Source organism: Schistocerca americana, chromosome 3 (genome assembly GCF_021461395.2).
Source record: "Schistocerca americana isolate TAMUIC-IGC-003095 chromosome 3, iqSchAmer2.1, whole genome shotgun sequence".
NCBI lineage: Eukaryota > Metazoa > Arthropoda > Insecta > Orthoptera > Acrididae > Schistocerca > Schistocerca americana.
Genome location: NC_060121.1, coordinates 854,957,370 through 854,977,646, shown reverse-complemented (window position 1 = coordinate 854,977,646; position 20,277 = coordinate 854,957,370). Strand labels below are relative to the sequence as shown.

The following is a 20,277-nucleotide window of genomic DNA, read 5'->3' as shown; positions in this document are numbered from 1 at the left end:
ACATGACCTCGATATGCGCTGGTACTGCCATCTCTTGGGCTTTGCCCGGACTTTTCAAATGCCCCTCATATGAAAGTCAGATTGTACTAATACATTGTTGTTGTTGTTGTGGTCTTCAGTCCTGAGACTGGTTTGATGCAGCTCTCCATGCTACTCTATCCTGTGCAAGCTTTTTCATCTCCCAGTACCTACTGCAACCTACATCCTTCTGAATCTGCTTAGTGTATTCATCTCTTGGTCTCCCTTTACGATTTTTACCCTCCACGCTGCCCTCCAATACTAAATTGGTGATCCCTTGATGCCTCAGAACATGTCCCACCAACCGATCCCTTCTTCTGGTCAAGTTGTGCCACAAACTTCTCTTCTCCCCAATCCTATTCAATACTTCCTCATTAGTTATGTGATCTACCCATCTAATCATCAGCATTCTTCTGTAGCACCACATTTCAAAAGCTTCTATTCTCTTCTTGTCCAAACTATTTATCGTCCATGTTTCACTTCCATACATGGCTACACTCCATACGAATACTTTCAGAAATGACTTCCTGACACTTAAATCAATACTGGATGTTAACAAATTTCTCTTCTTCAGAAACGCTTTCCTTGCCATTGCCAGCCTACATTTTATATCCTCTCTACTTCGACCATCATCAGTTATTTTGCTCCCCAAATAGCAAAACTCCTTTACTACTTTAAGTGCCTCATTTCCTAATCTAATTCCCTCAGCATCACCCGACTTAATTAGACTACATTCCATTACCCTTGTTTTGCTTTTGTTGATGTTCATCTTATATCCTCCTTTCAAGACACTGTCCATTCCATTCAACTGCTCTTCCAAGTCCTTTGCTGTCTCTGACAGAATTACAATGTCATCGGCGAACCTCAAAGTTTTTATTTCTTCTCCATGAATTTTAATACCTACTCCGAATTTTTCTTTTGTTTCCTTTACTGCTTGCTCAATATACACATTGAACAACATCGGGGAGAGGCTACAACCCTGTCTTACTCCCTTCCCAACCACTGCTTCCCTTTCATGTCCCTCGACCCTTATAACTGCCATCTGGTTTCTGTACAAATTGTAAATAGCCTTTCGCTCCCTGTATTTTACCCCTGCCACCTTTAGAATTTGAAAGAGAGTACACCAGTCAACATTGTCAAAAGCTTTCTCTAAGTCTACAAATGCTAGAAACGTAGGTTTGCCTTTCCTTAATCTTTCTTCTAAGATAAGTCGTAAGGTCAGTATTGCTTCACGTGTTCCAGTGTTTCTACGGAATCCAAACTGATCTTCCCCGAGGTTGGCTTCTACTAGTTTTTCCATTCGTCTGTAAAGAATTCGTGTTAGTATTTTGCAGCTGTGACTTATTAAGCTGATAGTTCGGTAATTTTCACATCTGTCAACACCTGCTTTCTTTGGGATTGGAATTATTATATTCTTCTTGAAGTCTGAGGGTATTTCGCCTGTTTCATACATCTTGCTCACCAGATGGTAGAGTTTTGTCAGGACTGGCTCTCCCACGGCCGTCAGTAGTTCCAATGGAATATTGTCTACTCCGGGGGCCTTGTTTCGACTCAGGTCTTTCAGTGCTCTGTCAAACTCTTCACGCAGTATCATATCTCCCATTTCATCTTCATCTACATCCTCTTCCATTTCCATAATATTGTCCTCAAGTATATCGCCCTTGTATAGACCCTCTATATACTCCTTCCACCTTTCTGCTTTCCCTTCTTTGCTTAGAACTGGGTTTCCATCTGAACTCTTGATATTCATACAAGTCGTTCTCTTATCTCCAAAGGTCTCTTTAATTTTCCTGTAGGCGGTATCTATCTTACCCCTAGTGAGATAAGCCTCTACATCCTTACATTTGTCCTCTAGCCATCCCTGCTTAGCCATTTTGCACTTCCTGTCGATCTCATTTTTGAGACGTTTGTATTCCTTTTTGCCTGTTTCACTTACTGCATTTTTATATTTTCTCCTTTCATCAATTAAATTCAATATTTCTTCTGTTACCCAAGGATTTCTACTAGCCCTCGTCTTTTTACCTACTTGATCCTCTGCTGCCTTCACTACTTCATCCCTCAAAGCTACCCATTCTTCTTCTACTGTATTTATTTCCCCCATTCCTGTCAATTGCTCCCTTATGCTCTCCCTGAATCTCTGTACAACCTCTGGTTCTTTTAGTTTATCCAGGTCCCATCTCCTTAAATTCCCACCTTTTTGCAGTTTCTTCAGTTTTAATCTACAGGTCATAACCAATAGATTGTGGTCAGAGTCCACATCTGCCCCTGGAAATGTCTTACAATTTAAAACCTGGTTCCTAAATCTCTGTCTTACCATTATATAATCTATCTGATACCTTTTAGTATCTCCAGGGTTCTTCCATGTATACAACCTTCTTTCATGATTCTTAAACCAAGTGTTAGTTATGATTATGTTGTGCTATGTGCAAAATTCTACCAGGCGGCTTCCTCTTTCATTTCTGTGCCCCAATCCATATTCACCTACTATGTTTCCTTCTCTCCCTTTTCCTACACTCGAATTCCAGTCACCCATGACTATTAAATTTTCGTCTCCCTTCACAATCTGAATAATTTCTTTTATTTCATCATACATTTCTTCAATTTCTTCGTCATCTGCAGAGCTAGTTGGCATATAAACTTGTACTACTGTAGTAGGTGTGGGCTTCGTATCTATCTTGGCCACAATAATGCGTTCACTATGCTGTTTGTAGTAGCTTACCCGCATTCCTATTTTCCTATTCATTATTAAACCCACTCCTGCATTACCCCTATTTGATTTTGTGTTTATAACCCTGTAGTCACCTGACCAGAAGTCTTGTTCCTCCTGCCACCGAACTTCACTAATTCCCACTATATCTAACTTCAACCTATCCATTTCCCTTTTTAAATTTTCTAACCTACCTGCCCGATTAAGGGATCTGACATTCCACGCTCCGATCCGTAGAACGCCAGTTTTCTTTCTCCTGATAACGACATCCTCTTGAGTAGTCCCCGCCCGGAGATCCGAATGGGGGACTATTTTACCTCCGGAATATTTTACCCAAGAGGACGCCATCATCATGTAATCATACAGTAAAGCTGCATGCCCTCGGGAAAAATTACGGCTGTAGTTTCCCCTTGCTTTCAGCCGTTCGCAGTACCAGCACAGCAAGGCCGTTTTGGTTATTGTTACAAGGCCAGATCAGTCAATCATCCAGACTGTTGCCCTTGCAACTACTGAAAAGGCTGCTGCCCCTCTTCAGGAACCACACGTTTGTCTGGCCTCTCAACAGATACCCCTCCGTTGTGGTTGCACCTACGGTACGGCTATCTGTATCGCTGAGGCACGCAAGCCTCCCCACCAACGGCAAGGTCCATGGTTCATGGGGGGGGACTAATACATTATTTGATATTATTAGTAACATATACACACCAGTTGGTTCTGCTAAGAGATTCATTGATGGAATTGGAGTTGGGCATCAATGAATCTTTTAGGTTCCTCTTAAAACTGAACTTTATTAGTAGTCAAACTGTTTGTGGCTGCTGGCAAATTATTGAAACGTGTGTTCCTGAGTAATGGACACTTTTCTTGACCATACTAAGTGACTAAAAGTGGCTGGTACAGTGGGATGTATCATCTGCCACGCACATTGCAGTGGTTTGCAGAGTGTAGATGTATATGTAGATTTGTGAAGATCATTCTTATTTGCAGTATTAATTCCATTAACTGAGCTGTTGGTTTGAAAAAGAGCTATATTTTAATGACAAATTTCGTTAAGAAATAAATATATTAGAAAGCAACAGTTATTATTCCTTGTTCCCTAACCAGGCCTCTGCAGAATGTTCTTGAGTTCACACCACAAATAATTCTTATAACACATTTCTGGGTCCAGAAAAATTTAGCATGGGTTGACAAGTTAGCTCAAAAAATAATCGTGTGTGACATTGTGGAATGAAAGTGAGCATAGTATACCAGCTTTTTTATTTTTGTATCACCAATGTTGGGCAGTATTCACATTACAAATATTGGTTTGTTAAGGCACTTCAGCAGCTCTGTGGTATGCTCCTCCCAGCTGAATTTATTATGAAGCTGTAATCTCAGGAATTTAATGTTATCAACTTCTTCTATCTACTTCTAGCCACATTTTAAGCATACACTGGTGGGAGATCTCTTACAAGCACTTAATTGCATGTAGTGACTTTTTTAAAAGTATAGTGACAAAGAATTAGCGAAGATAACATAAATGTTTTCTGGATATGGTACTGTATCATAATGTATAAATGTACTGCTACATCTACATCTACATACATACTCCGCAATCCACCATACGGTGCGTGATGGAGGGTACCTCGTACCACAACTAACATCTTCTCTCCCTGTTCCACTCCCAAACAGAACGAGGGAAAAATGACTGCCTATATGCCTCTGTACGAGCCCTAAACTCTCTTATCTTATCTTTGTGGTCTTTCCGTGAAACATAAGTTGGCGGCAGTAAAATTGTACTGCAGTCATCCTCAAATGCTAGTTCTCTAAATTTCCTCAGTAGCGATTCACAAAAAGAATGTCTCCTTTCCTCCAGAGACTCCCACCCAAGTTCCTGAAGCATTTCCGTAACACTCGCGTGATGATCAAACCTACCAGTAACAAATCTAGCAGCTCGCCTCTGAATTTCTTCTATGTCCTCCCTCAATCCGACCTGATAGGGATCCCAAACGCTCGAGAAGTACTCAAGAATAGGTCATATTAGTGTTTTATAAGCGGTCTCCTTTACAGATGAACCATATCTTCCCAAAATTCTACCAATGAACCGAAGACGACTATCCACCTCCCCCACAACTGCCGTTACATGCTTGTCCCACTTCATATCGCTGTGCAATGTTACGCCCAAATATTTAATCGATGTGACTATGTCAAGCACTACATTACTAATGGAGTAGTCAAACATTACGGGATTCTTTTTCCTATTCATCTGCATTAATTTACATTTATCTATATTTAGAGTTAGCTGCCATTCTTTACACCAGTCACAAACCCTGTCCAAGTCATCTTGTACCCTCCTACAGTCACTCAACGACGACACCTTTCCATACACCACAGCATCATCAGCAAACAGCTACACATTGCTATCCACCCTATCCAAAAGATCATTTATGTAGATAGAAAACAACAGCAGACCTACCACACTTCCCTGGGGAACTCCAGATGATACCCTCACCTACGATGAACACTCACTATCGAGGACATCATACTGGGTTCTATAACTTAAGAAGTCTTCGAGCCACTCACATATTTGGGAACCAATCCCATATGCTCGTACCTTAGTTAGTAGTCTGCAGTGGGGCACAGAGTCAAACGCTTTCCGGAAGTCAAGGAATATGGCATCCATCAGATACCCTTCATCTATGGTTTGCAAGATATCATGAAAAAAGGGCGAGTTGCATTTCGCAGGCGCGATACTTTCTAAAGCCGCGCTGATGCATGGACAGCAACTTCTCTGTCTCAAGGAATTCATTATATTCGAACTGAGAATATGTTCGAGAATCCTGCAACAAACCGATGTTAAGGATATTAGTCTGTAATTTTTAGGATCTGTCCTTCTACCCTTCTTATATACAGGTGTCACCTGCACTTTTTTCTAGTTGCTCGGGACTTTACATTGGGCAAGAGATTCGCGATAAATGCAAGCTAAGTAAGGAGCCAATGCAGTAGAGTACTCTCTGTAAAACCGAATTGGAATCCCATCAGGACCTGGTGATTTATTTATTTTCAACCCATTCAGCTGCTTCACAACTCCAGGAATGTCTATCACTATGTCCTCCATACGGTAATCTGTACAAGACTCAAACGGCGGTATGTTTGTACGATCCTTCTGCATGAAAGATTTCTCAAATGCTAAATTTAAAATTTCAGCTTTTGTTTTGCTGTCTTCCGTTGCCAGGCCAGACTGATCAGTGAGTGACTGGATGGAAGCCTTAGACCTGCTTACCGATTTTACGTAAGACCAGAATTTCCTTGGGTTTTCACCAAGATCTTTTGCTAAGGTATGACGGTGGTAGTGGTTGTATGCTTCACACATCGCTCTTTTTACAGCAGCACGAATCTCTACTAACTTTTGCCCGTCCTCATTCTCCCGATCTTTCTTGTACCGCGAGTGCAACTGTCTTTGCTTCCTGAGCATTTTCCAAATTGCGCTGTTAAACCACGGTGGGTATTTTCCATCTGAAACCCACTTTTTCGGCACATACTTCTCTAATGCGTGATTTACGATGTGTTTAAAATTTGCCCATAATTCTTCCACGTCCATCGTACTGGAAGTAAATGAAATCGATTCATTTACCAAGTGGGATGCTAACAACTGCTTACCTGCTCTTTCTAGTAAGAATACTCTCCTAGCCTTCTTGACCGACTTCTTAACTTTCTTAACCATAGTCGTAATGACAACATCGTGATCACTAATCCCTGTCTCACCGTCGATGAGGTCTGGTCTGTTCGTGGCTACCAGATCTAAAATATTTCCATTACGTGTTGGCTGTCGATTTAGCTGCTCAAGACAGTTTTCGGATAATGTGTTCAAAAGTAATTCACACGATGGCTTGTCGGTACCACCTGTAATGAATCCATAGACATCCCAGTCTATACTAAGTAGATTGAAGTCACCTCCGACTAATATAGCATGATCCGGGTACTTCTGCGATACAGAGTGTAGACTCCCTTTGAATGATTCTAGAACATTCACGGTGGAACCTGGTAGCTGGTAATAACACCCAACAATTAACTTTATTTCTCCCAGCCCTGTTAAACGTGTCCAGAATACTTCACAATCACACACTACTTCGACCTCAGTAGACACAATATTTTTGTCAACTGCAATGAAGACACCACCTCCTACGGTGTCTAATCTGTGTTTCCGATACACGTTCCAGTCCTCACTAAATATTACAGAACTTCCTATCTCAGGGTTCAGCCAGGCCTCAGTCCCAAGAATAATTTGCACGCCACATGCTTCCTGGAGGGCAGTAAATTCAGGAACTTTATTCCGAACACTCTGAAAATGTACTGCTAATATCTTGATACCTGAAGTGTCTTTACACTGAGCGCGTCCTGATTTCCCTGCCTGCATGTTGACTGGTGAGTGTTCATCAGGACACCTCGCACTACTGCCTAGCCTAAAAAACCCCCATGTGCATGCCACAAGTACTCTTGCTACCCAGGTAGCCGCTTCCTTTGTGTAGTGCACCCCTGATGTATCTAGGGGCATCCTACAATTCCCCACCCAATAGCGCAAGTCTAGAAATCTGCAGCCAAGACCGTCACAGAGTCGTCGAAGCCTCTGGTTGAGACCCTCGACTCGGCTCCAAACCAAAGGACCCCAATCCACTCTGGGAATGATGCTGCAAATAGAGAGCTCTGCTTGCACCCCGCGTGCGAGGCCAGCGATCTTCACCAAATCCGCAAGCCACCTGTACGAACTGAGGATCGCCTCAGAACCCAAGCGACAGGCATCATTGGTGCCGACGTGAGCAACTACTTGCAGACGACTGCACCCCATACGCTCAATAGCCACAGGCAAGGCCGCCTCCACTTCTTGGATGAGGCCCCCCGGCAGACAAACCAAGTGCACGTTGGAATTCTTTCCAGCCCTGTACGCTATTTCCCTAAGGGGCTCCATCACCTGCCTAACGTTGGAGCTCCCAATAATCAGCAAGCCAGCTGGCCAACCTCCACATTGACCCTCTGCCTTGAGCGATGCGAACGCGTTGCAGTCCGCCACTCACCCTGAGGTGAGGGCGGCCACAACGTGCCGGGTACACTAGAAGGTGTCTCGGTGGCTGAGTCATCGGACGCAGCAAGCGACACCTGGGGTGTCTCAAGCTACATGCCAGACCCTCCGCTGTCGCTGCACCTCGAGGCAGCAGCCTGAAGGTGGCTGACTGTGGCCAACAGCACGCTCAGCTGCTCGTGAACCACGGCCAGTTCCTCCTGCGCCTGCACACAGAACGCACTGCTGCTGGATGAAAACCAGTGTTTCGACCATGGTTGCAGCAGTCTTGTTCTGGGTCTACTGGTGCATTCTAGCTATGCAGTGTCTCTTATATTTTGTTGTTACTGTTCACTATGCAAGTCATTACATCATAATTTTTAAAAGATAGTTCATTTCATTGGTCACTTAAGGGAGAAGGAGAGGGAACTTTATTTTAATAGGTTATTACGGTGGAGGGAGAGCCAACAGTGAATGGCATCAATTCGCCTACTTACAATTTGGCAAAGTATGTAGCTTGCAAATTAAGATGTCTAGTTGGCAAGACAGACTCTTATGTGAAGAACTCGATGCACTTTATAGAACGCCTAAAGGGAGAAGCAATTTTACCTATAGACATCATGGTAAGCTTTGACGTGAAGTCACTATTTACGAACGTGCCAAGTAGATGAAACTATTCACATCCATCAGGAGCATGTCCTGCCAGACATATGTGACCTGGAAGCATTTGAAGCAACAGCCCTTGGTTCAGCCCCTTTACATCCATGTTGCTGGTTCAGATATGTGGACAACATGTTGCATGTTCGCTATATGGCGTCATGCTGAAATGGAGCTACACAAGTTTCACAAATATTTGTACAACGTGCATGGGACAATACGGTTCACGCTCTAAGTTAACGAGAATGGTGCAATTTCATTTCTAGACATTGAAGTATACAGGACAACGGGGCACACTGGGGCACAAAGTATATCAAAAGCCTACACATACAGACAGGTATCTGCACGCCCAATCCTACCACCACCCAGCGCACAAGAACTCTGTCATCCATTCTTTGGCAATCCGTGCGCAGCGCCTAAGTGATTATCAAAACATAGCACCTGGGTGTAAAAGGCTACACACAATGTTTCTAGGCAATGGCTACAACCATAAGTCGATCCACACAGCCTTGTCGACGAATACAAGTAAGCAAGATAAGCAAGAAATAGACAAACTGCAGCCAACAGTGCACTTACCTTACGTGAAAAATGTTACTGACCAAATAGGCAAACACCTTTGCTTGACTGGGGTGCAGCCTGTCTTCTACAGTGGTCACAGGATCCAGGACGTGCTTGGCTCCCCTAAGGACATGCATTACACACTGCAGGTGTGTACAAGGCGGAATACGAATGTGGAGAGGCATAGATTGGCGAGACTGGCAGGCCAATAGCAACATGCATTCAGGAACATGAGTGCTATATTCGTCTCAGGCAACACAACAAATCTGCAGTGGCAGAACATCAGCAAGATTGCAGAAAAGAAATAAAATTCAGCAAAGTCTGTGTGTTGACCAAGCAGCCGGTTATGATAAAATTTGAAATCAGAGAGGCCATTGAAATACTTAAACACCCTAAGAACATCAATAGAGAGGATGGACTCAGGCTTGCCCCATCTTGGCTGCCAGAAATCAGAGCCCAACAGACCGCACTGTCAACATGAGGCACGAGCACTACCGGTGAGTAACTGCTGTCGTGCGGCCAACGTCCAGCATTTGGTAAACAGGAGCCAACTTCTCATTCGATGGTGAACACCAGTCTTGGCACATAACACAAGAGCCAATAGACGACAGAGTTTACACTCTCACTCCACCGCAATAACCTATGAAAATAAAGTTCCCTCTCCTTCTTCCTTAAGTAACCAATGAAACAAACTAACTTTGTAAAATTATGACGTAATGGCATGTGCAGTGAGCAGTAAGAACAAAATATAAGGGACACAGCATAGCTAGAATGCACCAGTAGACCCAGAAGAAGGCCACTGCTACCGTGGCCGAAATGTTGGTTTCTATCCAGCAGCATTAGTTTTATACATTATGGTACGGTACCATACCCAGAAAACTATTATCTCGACTGGCTCTGGCTGCGGAAGCCTACGCAGTTAAAATCAGCTAGAAGTCATTTATTAATGTTCATGAAAATTTCATTAACCAAACTTTCTAAAACTATACTATATTTGCTATTTATTGCAATGTTTGCATCATCTGCAAACAAAACAAACTTGACATCTGGTAATGTTACAGATGAAAGGTCATTAATATACACAGGAAAAACTAAGGGGTCTAACATGGAACCTTGAGGAACACTGCATGTAATTTGTTCCCAGTTGGATGATGCCTGATAGCTTAAAACAAGGCCCTTTCCTGATGACACTCTTTGCTTCCTGTGATAGATGTGTGATTTGAACCATTTTGCAGCAAAATAATGATCTGTTGGACCACACTGCACACACCTTCAGTTAGATACTGTCCGATTTCTGTGTTTGGACCACTGAAGACATGTAGCTTTGTATACCACTGTGAGCAATAGCCTTTTGCCAGATATGCAACTACAAATGTTCATTGCATGTAGTTTTCTTTGCAGTGTGTGGTGACTGGTTAAGATGGATTTGGAGTCATTGACAGCAACAGTTCCTGTCGGGTTGGAAACTGATTGCCTCTGACAAGACATGACATTTGTCTCCTATTTGGGTTGGTTGGGATCTTTTTACAACCACTGGTCTTAAACATGGCTGTGAGTGGTATACTATTCCTTAGATATCTTGAACAGTCTACTTTGATGCACGCAAAAATCAGGCAACTTCATTCATAGTGTGGTCATGAGCATGCCCCAACACTGTATTTCCTTTATGGCATTCTGTCATGTCTCCACTTTGGACCCACCTTACTGTGCTGATTTTGGACAATTAGCTGGAAAACACATACACACACACATTTTTTTGTGGAAGGTCATTGCAACTGGCTGGTATCATTTTTACACCATCTACAGTGCTCCAGAGTGACAAGTGTACTCTTTCATGGGGATTACAAATACGAGGGCTGACCAAAAAGTATCCAACCGTATTTTTTATTGTTGAAACCAACAATGGTATTGGGGCACATGCATACATAGTAGATTTTTTTGTAAGTACAGAAACAACCAGTTGCTGGCTAGCCATTGACAAGTGAACATGTGTAAGTGGCAGTTGTCAGATTTTGTATTGCGGGTAGAATGACAGAAAAAGTGGAAAACGTTATTGCATCAAATTTTCTTTTAAACTTGGCAATTCTCAACTTTGAGCAATCTGCAAGATTTGACAAGTGTTTGTGGATGAAGCAATGGGTCCCACACAGATGAAGGAGTGGTATAACCACTTCAAAGATGGCCAGTCATCAGTGAAGAGTGAAACATGTTCGGGTAGGAACTCAGCATCTGCATTTGAGGTTGTTATTGATCAGGTAAGGACCCTTATGATGCAGGATAGACAAATTATGATCAGAGAACTTGCAGATGAGGTTGAAATTAGTACTGGATCCATTCATTCCACTTTAATGAAACATTTGGATCTCAGGAGGATCTCAGCAGAATTTGTGCCAAAGTTGCAACAGTTGAGTAGAAGCAGCTACTTTCAGAAATCACGCAAGACATACTGGATACTGTGAACAGTACTCTAAACAAAGTGAACACTGGTGACGAGTCCTGGGTGTATTGGTATGATCCAAAAACAAAGTTCCAGTCATTGCAAGAGAAGCATCCATCATCCTGTGAGGGAGGTTTTCAGCAATGTGAAAGTCATGCTGACCATCTGTTTTGACTCCAGAGGCATGGTCCATCAAGAGCATGACCCAGAAGGTACTAATGTCAGTAAGGAGTACTATCAAGGGGTTCTGTGATGCCTTTGTGAAGCAGTGAGACACAAATTGCTGGACTTGTGGGCAGTTGGTAGCTGACAACTTCACTACAATAACACATCCACTCATCATTCTCAATTAATTTGGAGGATTTTGGCCAAATACAACATGACTGTGGTTTGTCAGCCTCCTAGTCCCCTGACCTAACACCAAGATATTTCTAGATTTCCCCTAACCTGAAAAAGACTCTGAAAGGGAACAGATTTCATAACATGAAGACATCATTCTGAATTCAACAGAGCAGCTGTGCACTATACAAAAGAGGCTTTACAGCAATGCTCCCAGCAGTGGCCTTAGTATTGGAAAAGGTGTGTAAAAGATGCAGCTATGAGGGTGACGAGTGTCAAACAATTGTATCTGAATAAAGAGTGATTTTATGAATAAAAGTTGAACACTTTTTAAACAGCTCTTGTATTCTGTTCAGTGATATTATGTATAACTTTTTTTTGTTTGTTCAGATGCTAATGTACTAAAACTTTTATGACACTGTTATCCTACTAACAAGCAATCCAAGTCTGCAACAACATCTGACAGAAATTTCATGAACAAATTATATATTGCTATTTGTTATTATTTCCACAGAGTGACGAGGAAAATAAAGGTCTGCTATGGCCTTACGAGTTGAAACAAAGGGCTTAACACCTAAGAAAAGTCCTGTTGTTTCTATAAGTGAGAACAAAGTGCAACACAAAAGAAAAGTCAAGAGTAAACCAATTGATGGGAAAGAAGTTGTGTGTTTGATTTCTCATGACATGATTCGAGAACTACTTGTCCCAAGTGAGGAATCTGATCAGCATCCAGCTGTGATGAAGAAGAGCGAACTGGAAAATCTGAAAACACATTTGCAGGTTAGCAAATAAGTGTTTTTTGCATGTATGTATGTATTATTATTATTCACTTTTATCTGTATCTCCTCATTTTAGACATTGCAAGAAGAACAATTTCTGTTAAAAGTGAACACTGTCATGTTAGCATCTTTTTTATATTTTTTTACCAGAAGTCAGAAAAGTGAAGAAGAATATATTGGCAGCACTGTTACTTTATAACAGTTTTAGTCTCGACTCACTATTATCATTTTTTCAACATACACTGATCATAAGTTGCATCATATCATCTGAAATTTGCCTTTATCTCAAGAAATTTAAAGATAAATCTTTTTGTAAAGGTCTTTTGTGATGAACATGATATTTTTGGAAGGAGAATTTGGGTGATGTACATATTTTACAGTGCCACAGTAGTCATTGTACATAATTACAGGTAGACAGAATGAATGGTCAATACTTCCCTTTGGGAGGTGAAATCCCGGTAGTGCCAACAGACACATTTAAAAGTGGAAACACTTGTGGAACTCCGGTACTTAGTGATAGCGAATGATAGACAACACAGTGGTACAGAGTACACAACATACTTTATTTTATAGAAAATTGATACATACAAGGATACATGCCATGCAACATTCGAGTCACAGAGCAAAGTGAACTGCTACCATCAACTGTCGGAGATGAGACCATGAGTTGTTTTCTCTGGTAATCCATGCTAAATTCTCAAAGAGCCCCCCTTCCCCTCCGCCATCCAGTAATGCTGAGCACACAGTGCAGAGGCAATGACCAGAGGGCAGAAGCACTGGTGAGGGTAGCCTGGTGCAGGATGTAGAGATGATAGTCACAGAAATGGCCGGGTGCGTGGATGGCACAGTCTGTGCCACTGAGCATGGAAGGAGGAGGTGGAGAAGATGTATCCCCTGGTATGTGCATGTCAGGTTCATCTGTGAGGGCCACACTGTCTGGAGGGAGCAGGGAGGTGATGGAGATGGGAAGTTGTCCATCATCGGTGAAATGTGCATGCAGAGTTGTGGGATTAATGTTATAATGCAAGGTGAAAACATCTCGGAAATGGTGTACTGGGGTCTTAGTGAGACCGTGCAGTCATCATGGGCCCCTGTGAGTACTAGCTCCTTGTCTGTAACTGTGAGTTAAGATCCTCCAGGCAGAAGCAGCAGACGTCGATTAGCATCTGGAAAGGAGGGGATGCAGTCACAGGGGGAGGAGCGTTGGGAGAAGGAGGGAAAGCTACCATGATTGTGGAGTCTGTATCAGGAGGCTCATTTATTAGATACCAGGTAAGTTTCAGTTGGTTGATGGAGACCCTGACTGGCTTGCAGTTAAGCAGAATGTCATAGCTGTTGGGGCCGAATCGAAGAACTCTGTGTAGGCTCGAGAATGGGGCTGGAGCATGGCGTGGACAGTATCGTCATGCAGCATGGTGTGGTCACCTATGGTTAGGTCTTTGGAGACAAAAATTTTAGGTGGGGAGGGGGGGGGGTAGGGAGAAATATAAAGGTTGGCAATATGAAGCCAGACACTGTCAGCCAAGCCAGGAATCAAGGTTGGCATAGGGGGTGATTGGAAGAGTCGAAATCATCTACATCTACATCTACGTTTATACTCCGCAAGCCACGCAATGATGTGTGGCGGAGGGCACTTTACGTGCCACTGTCTTTACCTCCCTTTCCTGTTCCAGTCATGTATGGTTCGCGGGAAGAACGACTGCCCGGAAGCCTTCGTGTGCTCTCGAATCTCTCTAATTTTACATTCGTGATCTCTTTGGGAGGTATAAGTAGGGGGAAGCAATATATTCGATACCTCATCCAGAAACACACCATCTTGAAACCTGGACAGCAAACTACACCACGATCCAGAGCGCCTCTCTTGCAGAGTCTGCCACTTGAGTTTGCTAAACATCTCTGTAACGCTATCATGCTTACCAAATAACCTTGTGACGAAATGCGCCGCTCTTCTTTGGATCTTCTCTATCTCCTGTCAACCCGACCTGGTACGGATCCCACACTGATGAGCAATACTCAAATATTGATTTGTAAGCCACCTCCTTTGTTGATGGACTACATTTTCTAAGGACTCTCCCAATGAATCTCATCCTGGCACTCGTCTTACCAAAAATTAATTTTATATGATCATTCCACTTCAAATCATTCCGTATGCATACTCCCAGATATTTTACAGAAGGAACTGCTACCAGTGTTTGTTCCGCTATCATATAATCATACAATAAAGGATCCTTCTTTCTATGTATTCACAATACATTACATTTGTCTATGTTAAGGGTCAGTTGCCACTCCCTGCACCAAGTGCCTATCCGCTGCAGATCTTCCTGCATTTCGCTGCAATTTTCTAATGCTGCAACTTCTCTGTATACCACAGCATCATCCACAAAAAGCCGCATGGAACTTCCGACACTATCTACTAGGTCATTTTATATATTGTGAAAAGCAATGGTCCCATAACACTCCCCTGTGGCACGCCAGAGGTTACTTTAACGTCTGTAGACGTCTCTCCATTGAGAACAACATGCTGTGTTCTGTTTGCTAAAAACTCTTCAATTCAGCCACACAGCTGGTCTGATATTCCATAGGCTCTTACTTTGTTTATCAGGTGACAGTGCAGAACTGTGTCGAACGCCTTCCGGAAGTCAAGGAAAATAGCATCTACCTGGGAGCCTGTATCTAATATCACTGGGGAGGGATAGAGTCTCGCCTTATATAATCTTGGCTAGTGAGGCACTAAAGTCTTGTTTATGCTCCTTGTGGGCACCCAGCAGCACCCACAGGAGTGCATCAGACCAGTCATCCCTGTGGCACATAACAGCGGCCTTTAGGGAGTGATGCCACCTCTTGACAAGTCCATTAGCTTGAGAGTGGTAGGTGGTGGCTCTGTAATGGGCAATTCTGCACAGTTTACAGAGTTTGGCAAACAGCAAGGGCCTGAATTGCCTACCATGGTCCATGATTATGGAGACAGGGCAGCCAAAAGACATGAACCAGGTAGACATGAGAGCTGTGGCAACTGTTTCAGCTGGAATGTCTTGGATGGGGGTAGCCTCTACCCAGCTTGTTACCCAGTCAGCAATGGAGTGGAGGTAGGAGTAGTTGCCAGATGAAAGAAGGGGGGCCAACCAGGTCCACATGCATGTATTGGAACTGTCATTTCAGTATCTGGAAGGTGTGGGGGCTGAGGGTGACATCTAGTTTTACATCACTGGCCCAGTACACAGGCCCTCATCCACAACTTACAGTCTCACTTAACATGGGACCAAATGTATCACTCAGTTTGGGGCCAAATATATTGCTCAGTTATAAGGCAGGTTGTGGGTTTGACACTGGTGTGGGCAAGGTTGTGAAACAGGTCAAAAATAATTCTGTGGAATTGTTGTGGGACAAGTGGGCGTGTGTATACCTGAGACATGTTGCAGAATATAGGGCAATTGAACCAGGGATAAACTTTGGGTCAATGATGAGGGTGAAGGAGGCATCGTTTAAGAGTTCCTGTAACTGAGGGTCATCCTGCTGAGTCTGCATGAGCTTGCCGAAGTCAATTGTGGCCAAGATGGCGCCAATGCAAGACAAGCAGTCAGCAACTGCATTGTCTACACCTTTCATGTGACGGATGTCCATAGTGAATTCCATGATGTATTCAGGTCACGGTAACGGTGGGGCACTCGTCTTTGGGTGGGCTGTAGATGGCATTGGCGAGGGGCCTGTGGGCTGTGTAAATGACAAAGGGGTGTCCTTCAATATCTTCTATGAAATATTGCACGGCCTCATAAATGGCCAGTCGCTCCTGATCGTAAGCCAACCACTTGCTCTGTGCCTCGGTCAGGTTGTGGGAGGAGAAGCACAATGGTTGATTGGAGCTGTTGACCTCTTGCTGAAGAACAGATCATATCAGTACATTGCCTGCATCAGCGGTGATGGACATGGGAGCTTCTGGAACTGGGTGAGCTAAGGTGGTTGCCTGCACCAGATCATCCTTTGTGGCTTGGAAGGCATGTTGCATGTCCATGGTCCATGTGAGCTTCCTGTGACTTATGGTATTTTTGTCTTTGAGGGCCTGTGTTAAGGGTTCCTGCAGGGCAGTAGATTGGGGCAAGTGATGATGATAGAAATTGACTGTCCCGAGGAAAAGGTGGACTTCATGGCAGTCGGGTGGTGGCAGTAGGTTACGAATCAGCTCAGTGCACTCTGGTATTTAATGAATGCCAGAAGTGTGGCCCAAGAAGGTGACTTGCACCTGACAGAGTTGACATTTGTAAGAGGTATTTTTGTCTTTGAGGGCCTGTGTTAAGGGTTCCTGCAGGGCAGTAGATTGGGGAAAGTGATGATGATAGAAATTGACTGTCCCGAGGAAAAGGTGGACTTCATGGCAGTCGGGTGGTGGCAGTAGGTTACGAATCAGCTCAGTGCACTCTGGTATTTAATGGATGCCAGAAGTGTGGCCCAAGAAGGTGACTTGCACCTGACAGAGTTGACATTTGTAAGAGCTGATCACTACACCATTGACTTTGAGAGCGCTGAGAAGTTGTTGCAAGTGGGCAGAATGTGAGTTAATGTCTGGCAAAAAAATGAGGATATCGTGTAGATATATGTAACAAAAAGAAAATTTAAAAAGTAGGCTTTCTATAAAGCATTGCCAGATCTATGCAGCCATTTTTAGGCCATAAAGCATAAAAAGGAACTCAAACAATCCAAAAGGTATGGTAATGGCAGTCTTGCAAATCTCATCTTTGTACAACGGTGTCTACAGATACACTTCTCGCAATCAATTACTTTAGCACTGGTAAGATACTATGTGAAGTCTTGGATATTAAGGACTGGTAATTGTCCACGATTTTGCCAGCATTCAAGGCACAATAGTCCCCGCAAAATCAGGCCGAGCCATCCTTTTAAGGGACAAGGCAGATGGGTGATGCCCAACTGCTATCTGCAGGGCGAACAATGCCAGCTTGTAACAACTCATCCACCACTGCCTTCACCATGCAGAGGCAGTCAGGGGACCGACGTCTGGGGTGCTGACTACCAGATGGACTGAGTGTAGTGTCAACGTGGTGCGCCACACCATTGTTGATGGCTGACAAGATGAAAAGATTATATGGGGTGGAGGCACTGGTTGAGCATTTGTCAGCATGGGCTGTGTGGAGGTCAGCGTCCCGAAGAGCAGAAATGACATTGGATGTCAGCTCTAGGCTGGAGCTGGGTTGGCTGAGCAAGGCTGCAGATGAATGGCATAGTCAGTGAGCTGTGGAGGTTCAGATGCAACATGGCTGGTGGTGCCATGTGCAAGTTGCAAAACTGTGTGTAGGTGCTGGCTACACTTGGAAGATGGGGATGTCAGTGGCAGCTGCAAACTGGAGCTGTGCTGTGCGCATGCGAATGTGCTGCATGGTCAGTGAGCTGTGGGGGTTCAGTTGGAGTGTGGCAGGCAGTGCTGAGTGCAGGCACTGACTTGGCATGGACAGTGGAAAACTGTGCAGGCATGAGTGTGTTGTTGGTAAGGCCATTCGGTGCAGGTGCGGGACGGAGTGGGAGGCATCGTACTGGGCAAATGTGGACACGGCACAGCTAGCATTGTCTGGAATGGGCCAGGGGCGGTGGAGGTGAGCAGCAGCAGCGCAGCCACAGTGTGGATGACAGCAGTGGTGAAGGAGTGGGCACGGAATAAGTGGCAGGCAATGCACTGACCTGGGTAAACAGTGAGGTGGGCGACACGAGGTGGCGGGTGACAGATGCAGGTCTGCAAGCATAGGCAACAGGTGAGGAACAGAGGTGCTGGAGGGTGGAGTGAGCCTCTGCAGGTTCTGCCTGTGCCGTTTGGATGCAACTGCATAGGGATGCATTGTGCTATCTGAGACGAGTGAGTGTTTCTTGCATGCTCATATGCTGTTGACAGATGTGTATTAAGTGGTCAGCGCAGTCCACACACTGCTGTATGTATTGTTGCATGTGCATGTCTGAGGGTGAAGGAGCATTGGTGTTGGCATCAATGTGTTGGGGCGGTTGGGGCACATGTACTTTCAGCAGCATGGTCAGGAATTTGCATGCAGTAAGGTTACAACGTGAAAGGCCATCAGACATTAGCACCCAGGACTGGTTCCTTAACATCAGCGATGATGAATGACCACATGAAGGGTGTAACAAAGCTGAGCTCTAAAGCCCATGTCTGGATACCCCTACCAGCAATAGGGAAGCCGATAGCCGTTGTCACGTGAAGGCATGAGTCTTCAGATGTAGGCAAGGCAAGCTTGTGAGGTGCTGTGCAGTCCATTGTTGATCAGGAAACATAGTCTGCTGATGTGGTCAAAGAGGTTCAGAGTGACATCAGAAGCTTGCTGGTAGGCAGTGACTTTGTGTGTGTTGAGACGGCTTATGTGTTGTACACAGCTAGGGGCACCTCTTGCTGGCTGTGAGACGAGTTTGGGTAGTCACACGGTTGATGACAGAGTCACACGGTGTTACGGAAGCAGGTGTGGTACCAACAGGGGCAAGGCTGCATGTGCAGTGCCGATACACCGGGATTGACAACTGGAGCCAATTTTGTTTTGTAAACACGGGGCGGTTGCCACTGTGATGTCAGCTTCAGGCAGGGCTGCTTGGTAGCTGTTGGTGGCTGCAGGAGGTTATGTGTGTGGCAGAGCAGCATGCATATCCATATGATGGTTGGGAGCTTTGTTGATGCTGTACTTATCTTGAGAAATGGTGAAAATGCAGTTAGACAGGTACAGATGGTCATTGGGAGACTGGTTACTAACAATGAGTAAAGTCATCTGCACCTGGGATGGAAGCTTAACAGTCTAGTTCATTCACAGCACCTCATTGGGAATGATGCATGGGTGTGTTTTGCTCCGAGGATGCTGACACAATTCATCCTGTGTATGTTCATTATAAAGTACATGGTGTAGTTGTTCTTTGGCAGTCCAGGAGGGGCATCATAACAGCAGTGTTTTGGCGGTCCTATACTTCTCCATGGGTGATATGCCAGGAAGACATTGTAGATAACGTCAGCTTGGTTGCCAAGGTGGCTGAGTAGAGTGATGTACTTCATGTCGTCCATCACAGTGACGCTGGAGGCGAACATGCTTTCGACAATTGTGAACCACAGGCGTGGGTTGCAGTAGCATCAGCTGTGGAACAGTTGATTGTGTGATTCAGAAATGTGATTGGAATATGGCCACACAGCACGGGGAGAACTGCGGGTGGGCGGTGGGCGGTAATGCAGGCAGCCGGCCAGACCAGTGGACTGATAGCCTGCTGCGTGGCATGGATGAGGCAGCATGCATATCGGGCGGACACATGTCTTGTGTGTATGATAATGGCCGTGACATGATACAGGGGGTGGACAAAAATATGGAAGCACTGCAAGAAATGCATGCTTGAATATAAATGCAGATGCTAGCCACACTTGCAGGTTGCACTATTGTGTTGGACCATGAATGGCACCTGTGCAATGTCCTCAATACGTTGTTCTGTGTGATTGTTAGTGCATTATGTTGCATTTGTGAACCATGACAGCACCAAAACAATATGAAGGGAGCTCCATATGTAGAGAATTGCAGGGCAAGCTGGAATCCAAAAACCACTCATAAGTGATGCAAATACGTGTAACAGGAAAACATTGCACCAATGCCATAAAAATCAGGACCATGGAGCAATGGAAGAATGTAATTTGTTTGGTTGAGTCTTGTTTCACACCTTTTTCGACTTCTGGCTGAGTTTCCGTCCCAAGAGTAAAACATAGTGGGGGTTCGGT

At 44.3% G+C, this 20,277-nt stretch overlaps 1 protein-coding gene across 1 annotated transcript in view; it reads left to right on the top strand.

The window, feature by feature from the left end:
- LOC124606440 (cilia- and flagella-associated protein 45-like) overlaps positions 1 to 20,277 on the top strand; it is a 146,626-nt gene that overhangs the window by 10,973 nt on the left and 115,376 nt on the right. Inside the window, exon 2 of the mRNA XM_047138421.1 lies at positions 12,263 to 12,528. Coding sequence (XP_046994377.1) covers positions 12,289 to 12,528 — 240 coding nt within the window. The 5' untranslated portion in view covers positions 12,263 to 12,288. The remainder of the gene's footprint in view (positions 1 to 12,262; positions 12,529 to 20,277) is intronic.